We start from the raw sequence: 10006 nt of genomic DNA on the forward strand, positions 1-10006 counted from the left end.
TATACTGAGACCCACCCCATCTCTACAAAAAAAAAAAAATTAATTACTTTTATGCACTCAGTGTAATTTCTAACCTGGTTTTTAAAAAAGTGTGTATTTTTCAGTGTTATAATATTCATATTTATAATTTTATTATAAAATATTCTATGAAGCTATACTGTTACTTAATCCTAAGGGGTTTTGTCAAGGTTTACAAAACTGCCTCCAGTGTTCAGGTTGGAGAATCTCCTATAAAAGTTTCCTTGCTGGAGAGAGATCCAAGATGGCCAATTACTAGCAGCTCAGAAGTGTAGCTCCCAGTGAAAGCGCAGAGAACGAGAGGATGCCACACTTTCAGACGAATTTTTGGTGCTCATGGACCAGGAGATTCCCAGCAGAGGAGCCCCACGGGTCGCCAGTGCGACTCTTGTGGCCGGCGTGGCGGTTCCTGGTGCAGAGTAAACGGGACTGGGTCCCCTTCTGGTCGACGTTTGGAGCTCCGGGAAGGCAGAGTCCCCTATTCAGCTTATTGAAAAAGGGACTCAAGAAGGAAGCCAGACTGGAGATTCCCAGGCAGAAAGGCACCATGAATCTTATTGCCGCTGTTTTAGCTGGCGCAGTGGGTTGCTCAGATTCTGGCGCTGGGAATCAACAAGTTGGACGTCCACTCAGAGACCTAATTTGAAAGTCGGTAATTACAAAGACGACAGGTGGATAAATTTACAATGACGGGAAGAAACCAGTGTAAAAAGGCTGAGAATACCCAAAATCAGAATGCCTCTCCCTCTACAGGGGATCACAGTTCCTCATCAACAAGGGAACAAGGCCTGATGGAGAACGAGTGCATTCCATTAACAGAATTAGGCTTCAGAATGTGGATAATAAGAAACTTCTGTGAGTTAAAAGAACATGTTCTAGCCCAATGTAAAGAAACTAAGAACCTTGAAAAAAGGTTTGACGAAATCCCAACGAGAATAGACAATTTAGAGAGGAATATAAGTGAATTAATGGAACTGAAGAATACAATATGAGAACGCCACGAAGTATGCACAGGTTTTAACAGTCGAATTGATCAAGCAGAACAAAGGATATCAGAGGTCGAAGACCAACTTAATGAAATGAAACGAGAAGACAAGATTAGAGAAGAAAGAGTAAAAAGGAATGAGCAAAGTCTCCAAGAAATATGGGACTATGTGAAAAGACTTAATTTATGTTTGATAGGTGTACCTGAATGTCATGAAGAGAATGAATCCAAGCTGGAAAATATTCTTCAGGATATTATTCAGGAAAACTTTCCTAACCTAGTAAGGCAGGATAATACTCAACTCCAGGTAATACAGAGAACACCACAAAGATATTCCTCAAGTAGAGCAACCCCAAGACACATAATCGTTAGATTCACCAGAGTTGAAATAAAGGAGAAAATTCTAAGGGCAGCTAGAGAGAAAGGTCAGGTTACCCATAAAGGGAAGCCTATCAGACTCACAGCAGATCTCTCATTAGAAACCTTACAAACTACAAGAGAGTGGGGGTCAATATTCAATATCCTCAAAGAAAAGAATTTTCAACCCAGAATATCATATCCAGCCAAACTAAGCTTCATAAATGAAGGGAAAATAAAATTTTTCGTGAACAAGCAAACACTCAGAGATTTCATCACCACCAGGCCTGCTTTACAAGAGCTTCTGAAAGAAGCACTACACACAGAAAGGAACAACCAGTATCAGTCATCCCAAAAACTTACCAACAGGTAAAGAGTATCTCCATAATGAAGAATCTATATCAACTAATGGGAAAAATAGTCAGCTAGCATTAAACGACAATATTAAACTCACAAATATCAAGATTAATCCTAAATTTAAATGGATTAAATGCCCCAATCAAAGACACAGACAGGCAGATTGAATAAAAAGTCAAAACCCATCGGTACACTGTATCCAGATCCATCTCACAAGCAAGGACACACAAAGATTCAAAACAAAGGGTTGGTGGAAGACTCATCAATCAAATGGAGAGAAAAAAAACAAAAAACAGGAGTTGTAACTTTCATCTCTGACAAAATAGACTTTAATAGTAACAAAGACTAAAAGAAACAAAGAAGGACATTACATAATGGTAAAAGGATCAATGCAACAACAGGAGTCAATGATCATAAATATATATGCACCCAATGTAGGAATACCCAGTTACATAAGACAAGTTCTTAATGACTTATAAAGAGACTTGGACTCCTGTACAATAATAGTGGGAGACTTTGACACCACATTGTTAATATTCAACAGATCAACGAAATAGAAAATTAACAGGGACATCTATGATTTGAACTCAGACCTGGAACAAGTAAACTCGGTGAATATTTATAGAATTCTTCACCCCAGGTCCACAGAACATTTTTCTCAGTATCACATTACACCTATTTTGAAAGCGACCACATAATTGGAAGTAAATCAGTCTTCAGCATTTGCATAGCATTTCACAGACTTAAATGAAATATTGGTTGGCTGTTTGTTTGTTATTTTCTTCCCTTATTCCTTCCTGTCTTCGCTGTTAAGCACAATTATCGGCACAAAAGAGGTTTTTGATACCTGTTTTTAGATTGCATTCCAGCCTGGGCAATAGAGCAAGACTCCTGTTCTCTCTCCCCCTTTCTCTTTCTTTCTTTCAAAAAAAAAAAAAAAACTTTCCTTGCTGTCTTGCACAATATACAGTTAGTAAAAGAAATATATGTAAATGCTTTTAATTTAGCAGTATATTCCCTTATATTTTTAAAAGCAGTTTCATCCTCAAGAAGAGCATTTAAGATGTGAATTTTACCAAAATTTGTCTCACTTTAGATGCTATTTGTAGGTATTATTTCTGTATTTCTTTAAACTTAGCAGTTAACCACATTTCTCTCTCTGTTTTGAAGCTAAATGTTGCCAGCTACCTACAAATGATTTGCTTAACTGAGAATTTTAGAACTGATGTAAAAGACTTTGTAACCTTGTTAGCTGCAAATAATTGTGATATCAGAAAAAGTATCCTTTACTTACATTTCTGGATTAGAAGTGGAGGCGGATTTTTAGAAGAAAGACCATTAACCCTTTATCGTAAGTTGATTTCTTATTAAATAAATTTCTATTATGGGACCCTTTTAAAAAATCTGTGCTATGACTGGATGCAGTGGCTCATGCCTGTAATTCCAACACTTTGGGAGAGTGAAGTGGGAGTATCTCTTGAGGCCAAGAGGTCCAGATCAGTCTGTGCAACATAGTGAGACCCCTGTGTTTATGAAAATTTATGGGAGGCCAAGGCGGGAGGATCACTTGAAGCCAGGAGTTCAAAACCAGCCTGGGCAAGAAAGTGAGACCCCCATCTCTACAAGAAAAAATTGTTTTGTTTAGCCAGGCATGGTGGAGTGCGCCTGTAATGTGGGCTACTCATTATTAGGAGTATTAGGAGGCTAATGTAGGAGGATCACATGATCCCAGGAGTTTGAGGCTGTAGTGAGCTATGATTGTACCACTGCACTACAGCCTAGACAATACAGCCATGTCTTAAAAAAAAATTTTTTTTTAATTAAAAAACTCTGTGCTATACTAGAATAGTTCAAAGATTATAAAACTTTTAAGACGTTATGTTGTCTTGTTATGTTAATCTTCAAAATAAATATGCATGTGTTAACTTTGTTCATAAAATGTTTGGACCTGGAACAGTGACTCACAACTGTTAATTCCAGCACTTTGGGAGGCCAAGTAGGATGGATCGCTTGAGCTCAGGGGTTTGAGACCAGCCTGGACAACATGGCAAAATCCATCTCTACAAAAAATTAGCTGGACATGGTGATGCATGCCTATGGTCCTAGCTACTCAGGAGGTGGAGATGGGAGGATCACTAGAACCTGGGAGATTGAGGTTGCAGTAAGCCAAGATCATGCCACTGCACTCCAGCCTGGGTGACAGAATGAGATTCTGACTAAAAAAAAAAAAAATTTGTAAACACCAAATGTGAGTAAATAGAATTAAACTGGACCTAGAAAGCTGGATTTTTTCCCTGGCTATGCTACTCTTTACAATTAATAGGTAAGCATACTTACCTGGCAGGGGAGATACCATGATCACAATTAATAGGTAAGCTCCAAAATTCACTTTACTTTTTTGAGCTTGTTTCTTCACCTCAAAAATGAGAGATTTGAACTAGATAATCTGTAAGTTACTTTTCCTTTTGTAGTTGTGCTTTTAAGATGATCTCATTGTTTAATTAAAAAAAACACATACAGGCCAGGTGCAGTGGGTCACGCCTGTAATTCCAGCACTTTGGGAGGACGAGGTGGACGGATCACAAGGTTAGGAGATTTAAGACCATCCTGGACAACATGGTGAAACCCTGTCTCTAGTAAAAATAGAAAAATCAGCTGGGTGTGGCAGCACACACCTGTAGTCCCAGCTACTCAGGAGACTGAAGCAGGAGAATTGCTTGAACCCTGCAGATGGAGGCTACAGTGAGCCGAGATCGTGCTACTGCTCTCCAGCCTGGGCAACAGAGCGAGACTCTGCCTCAAATAAGTAAATACATAAAATAAACACACACAAACTCCCACCCTATTCCCCTTTCCTCTTCAAAAGTTTTCTTTTTCTTCTTTGAGGTGGGGTCTCAATATATTGCCCAACCTGGAGTATAGTGACTGTTCACAGGCAGGATCATAGTGCAGGATAGCCCTGAACTCCTGGGCTCAAATGATCCTCGTGTCCTAGCCTCCTCAGTAGGCCAGTGTCCAGCTTCCTCCCGAGAAATTAGACTGTTAAATTTTCAAACTGTTACTTACACATTTATTAACATATGGTTTCTTATAAACAAATAATACTATAACAACTTTTTCACTTACTAAAAACATTGATTTTTCTTTCTTTTTTTTTTTTAATTTTTATTTTTAAAAGATGGGGTTTCACCATGTTGGTCAGGCTGGTCTTGAACTCCCAACCTCAGGTGATCCGCCCGCCTTGGCCTCCAAAGTGCTTGGATTACAGGCGTGAGCCACCACGCCCGGCCTTAAAAACATTGATTTTTCTACATGAGTATATATATATATATAGTATTCCTTTTATGTGACTATAATGTACAATCACTTTTAGCTTCAGGAGTCTTTAAATTCTATCTTTTCTGGAAAATTTTTATTTCAGAAATGCTTTATTTTAGTTTTTCAGTCATCATTTATTACCTATTCAAGTCACAGACACTTTTTGAGTACCTTCTCCATGCCAGGTCCTGTGTTTACATGGTGAAGACATGGTTCCTTGCCTGAACCATAGTCACAGTTCTCTAGTTACAGATCCTACTCTGGTAAATATGCAAATATTTCAAGGAAACCAAGGTGAAATTATCTAATATTAATTCCTTATCAGTTTTTTCCCTTTAATTAATTTAACATTTTTTTTTCCCTAAAGACATGTTACCAAAGGCCTGAATAATTTAACACTTTAACATATTCTTCTTCTTCTTTTTTTTTTTTTTTTTTTTGAGACAGGGTCTTACTCTATTGCCCAAACTGGAGTGCACTGGCGGTGCAGTCATGGCTCACTGCAGCCTCAATCTCCTGGGCTCAAGCCATCCTCGAGCCACCTGAATAGTTGGGACCACAGGGTATGCACCACTATGCCTGACTAATTTTTGCATTTTTTGTAGAGACAGGGGTCTCACTATGTTGTCCAGCCTGGTATTGAACTTCTGGGCTCAAGTGATCCACCCACTTCAGCCTCCCAAAGTGCTGGGATTACTGGCATGAGCCACCTCACCCAGCTTCATATTATTATTTTTCAAAGTAGATACTCCTATATATTCTATTTAGTGTAAGCTCACAGCTTTAACCATTTCTCAAAAGTAAATATAATGCATAACACATGGAAAATATCCTGGTGTAACAAATTAGTTAATAACTTTTTGATATACCACTGGATATAAATTGTTACAGCAAGAACTTTAGAAGATAGAAAATAAGTATAGTATAGGTTCTCTTCTTAAAAATGTCTTTTTTTATATACATTTCATTCCTGCCTTTTTTTTAAAAAAAACCACAGATACATAAAGTAAAACAATATTCCCCTGCTTCTTAAAAGTAGCCACTGTTAGACCTTTATGCGTATAAAATGCAGATACATACTTATTTAGCAAAATTAACCAGTACTATATATGTTGTTAGACAGTTATTTTTAAGTTTATTGTCAGCACATACGGTTCTATCCCACTGTTTTTCACAGCTGCATGCTTTTCTATAGAATAGAATGGATGTAACATAATTTAATTAACCATTACTTATAGACATTTAACTTATCTTCAATTGTGATTAAAATACAGTGAATATCTTTATACATATATCCTTGAATATGTCAGTAATTCTGATGGAGAGAATTCTAGAAGTATGACTGCTGGGTCACAAAGGCTGTCTACACTTTACATTATGATAGTTGTCAGACTGCCCTCTGACAATAATTATACCAACTTATGCTCCCATGCATATTATATGATGGTTTTTTATCTGTACTGCTGACAGAACTAGATTATCATTCTTTTAATTTTGCCAATTTAAAAAGTGAAATATGTACAGTATCTTATTTCGAATTTGCACTTCCGTCCTTAGTGGTGAAATATCTTTTATTTAGGACTTTGAAATTATTAGTATTATTACTATTTTTTGAGACGGAGCCTTGCTCTGTTGCCCAGGCTAGAGTACAGTGGTGTGATCTTGGCTCACTGCAGCCTCTGCCTCCTGGGTTCAAGTGATTCTCCTGCCTCAGCCTCCCAAGTAGCTGGGATTACAGGCGTGCACAATCACACCCAGCTAATTTTTTGTATTTTTAGTAGAGATGGGGTTTTGCCATGTTGGCCAAGCTGGACTTGAAATCCTGACCTCAGGTAATCCACCCACCTTGGCCTCCCAAAGTGCTGGGATTATAGGTGTGAGCCATTGAGCCCAGCTGAAGTTATCATTATTATTTTTACCCCAGTCAGAGTCTCGCTCTGTTGCCCAGGCTGGAGTACAGTGGCATGATCTCAACTCACTGCAACCTCCGCCTTCCAGGTTCAAGCTATTCGCTAGCCTCAGCCTCCCTAGTAGGTGGGACTACAGGTGTGCGCCACCACACCTGGCTAATTTTTGTATTTTGAGTAGAGACGAGGTTTTACCACCTTGGCTAGGCTGGTCTGAAACTCGACCTCAAGTGACCTGCTCGCCTTGTCCTCACTTGAGGTCAGGAGTTCAAGACCAACCTGGCCAACATGGTGAAACCCTGTCTCTACTAAAAATACAAAAAGGTGTGGTGGCGCGTACCTGTAATCCAGCTACTTGGGAGGCTAACGCAGGAAAATTGCTTGAACCCAGTATGTGGAGGTTGCAGTGAGCTGAAAATCCCACCACTGCACTCCAGCTTGGGTGACAGAGTTATACTCTGTCGAATGAATGAATGAATGAATTAAACACATATGTGGAGAACAAAATGGGGGTATTGATCCAGAAGATGTCAAAGGATCTCAGGCTTTAAATAATTGTTTGATACAATTTGTTTAATATATATATAGCTAAGATTTTCTTTTATTTTGTAGGAGGAAATAGCAGAAATGTACAACTAGTTTGCTCTGAAGATGGCCTTGATAATAAAATTCACCCTAAAAATACTAAAAGGAAACGTGCAGACCTTCCAAAATGTGACAGTGGCTGTGCTGAGACCTCGTTTGGCCTTAGGAACATTTTTTCCCCATCTGAAGACTTATTTTCATTTTTAAAGGTATTTTCAACATCTATCTTGCAATGTTGAATTTATATTCCTTTTCATATTCCCAACACTAGATTCCTACCTTTTGAATCTCAAGTTTAACTTAAATATGCCTATAATTTGTATAAGCAATCTGATTTTAACGCTTTCTACCACTTTGACAAATGGTACATAGGCATTGCTCTGACTGCATATTATAGGATTTAGAATAGAATTTAGAAAATTTTTCAGATAGACTATTTCAGAGAAGTAGTTTTAAATAAATGAGCTTTTTTTTTTTTTTTTGAAACGGAGTCTTGCTATGTCGCCCAGTCTGGAGTGCAGCGGCGCCATCTTGGCTCACTGCAACCTCCGCCTCCCGGGTTCAAGCAGTTCTCTGCCTCAGCCTCCCAAGTAGCTGGGATTACAGGTGCCTGCCACCACGTCCGGCTAATTTCTGTATTTTTAGTAGAGACGGGGTTTCACCATCTTGGTCAGGATGAGTCCGAACTCCTAACCTCATGATCCACCCACCTTGGCCTCCCAAAGTGCTGGGATTACAGCCATGAGCCATCGCGCCCAGCATAAATGAGCTTCTAATTATAATTGGAGTATATACTAAATACATAGAGAATTCTCCAAATTAACAGTCTAAATTTAATTGTTAGACTTACTATATATAGTACTATTTTGATGTATTAAGTATAGATAAATAAAATTATGACGGGTAGTGTCTCAGTACTCTGAAGTTAGAATAGGCGTAACACTGTATTCATATGGGTAGAAAAGTGTTCAAACACTGTACTGCTGTAACTTTCTTTACTCAAAATTCTTTTTCAGCACAAAATCACAACGAAGGAAGAATGGCATAAACTCATCCAGCTTCTTACTGAATTCCAAATGCGGAATATAGATTTTTTATATAATAATCTTGAGTTTATTCTGCCATTACCAGTTGACACCATTCCAGAAACGAAAAACCTTTGTGGCTCATCAGTAACTGTGGATACCAGTGGAGCAACAAAAAGTATGAAATGTCTTGGTAGGAAACATTCTGAAAGAGAACAGCCATTGAAAAAGTCACAGAAAAAGAAACAAAAGAAAAAATTGGTAACATTAGATGATAGTGACTTATTCGACACTGACTTGGACTTCCCTGATGAATTTATTAGCCTGTCCCCTGTGTCGTCTTCCTCAAATTCAGAAGAAAACAAAGCCAGAGACAAAGGAAGCAATCCAGAGACAAAGAAATCTATTTCTTGTCCTCCCAGAACACCTGCAGGAAAAAAAAGTTCTCCCCTCGTTTCTCATTGTTTAAATTCTCTCTCTGAATTCATGGATAATATGTCCTTCTTAGATGCCCTTTTAACTGATGCAAGGGAACAAAAGGAATACGGTAGAAATGACTTTAGCTGGACAAATGGAAAGGTTAAAAGCGGACTTTGTGATGAGTTTAGTCTTGAGAGTAATGATGGATGGACTTCTCAAAGCTCTGGAGAATTAAAGGCAGCTGCAGAAGCTCTTAGCTTTACTAAATGTTCTTCTACTATTTCAAAAGCACTGGAAACCTTGAATTCTTGCAAGAAATTGGGAAAAGATCCAACCAACGATCTTACTTTTTATGTTTCACAAAAGCGCAATAATGTATACTTTAGTCAGTCAGCAGCCAACTTAGAGTAAGTCTTACTTCCTTTACTTTTTATTCTTTAGTAATAAATGGTAAAGGAGAAATCATTATTTTTTTCTTAATTTAAAAATGCTGTACTATTGATTATGGTAAGCCGTTATCATTAATAATGTAGCTTCTAATGAGACAGTTAAGGAGACCAGGTTGATTGTTGGGAAGAGAAATAATGAGTGATTGGGGTGGATCTGGGTAACGCTTGAATGACACAGGAAGAAATTTGGTCTTGCTGTGATAGATAGCAGATAGTTACTGAGATTTTTCAGTATGGGAGTAATTGATGTGTTGACAGGCAATTAATCTGGAAGTGTCATCTGGTCTAGGCCAGAGGCAAGGAAACTAAACTGGTTGTGCTTAGGATTACTGCATTTGTATTGGGCATTAAAAATTAAAAGCAATGCATTACTTTTACAGCAATGCTTGGAAGAGGATAGCAGTCATTAAAAGTGTATTTTCTAGTCGATCTCTTCTCTATGTGGGTAATAGACAAGCTAGTATAATTGAATACCTGCCAACCCTTCGAAACATCTGTAAGACTGAGAAGCTAAAAGAACAAGGAAAAAGTAAAAGAAGGTAAAGGCTCTATTAAAAACAACATTTTAGATAGCTTTTTTAAGAT

General features: G+C 38.1%; 1 protein-coding gene across 6 annotated transcripts in view; it reads left to right on the forward strand.

The window, feature by feature from the left end:
- The window catches only part of ATAD5 (ATPase family AAA domain containing 5), a 69637-nt gene that overhangs the window by 55177 nt on the left and 4454 nt on the right, over positions 1–10006 (forward strand). For 4 of the 6 annotated variants that reach the window (XM_064367673.1, XM_064367674.1, XM_021669762.2 and 1 more), the window contains exons 19-22: positions 2888–3068; positions 7555–7736; positions 8544–9379; positions 9802–9960. In XM_064367673.1, coding sequence (XP_064223743.1) covers positions 2888–3068; positions 7555–7736; positions 8544–9379; positions 9802–9960 — 1358 coding nt within the window. Of the gene's footprint in view, positions 1–2887; positions 3104–7554; positions 7816–8543; positions 9380–9801; positions 9961–10006 lie in introns of those variants that run through there. The other 2 variants (XM_064367675.1, XM_064367676.1) reach the window with 2 other exon arrangements.

Source organism: Aotus nancymaae, unplaced genomic scaffold (assembly GCF_030222135.1).
Source record: "Aotus nancymaae isolate 86718 unplaced genomic scaffold, 86718_ANA_hifiasm-v0.15.2.pri h1tg000072l, whole genome shotgun sequence".
NCBI lineage: Eukaryota > Metazoa > Chordata > Mammalia > Primates > Aotidae > Aotus > Aotus nancymaae.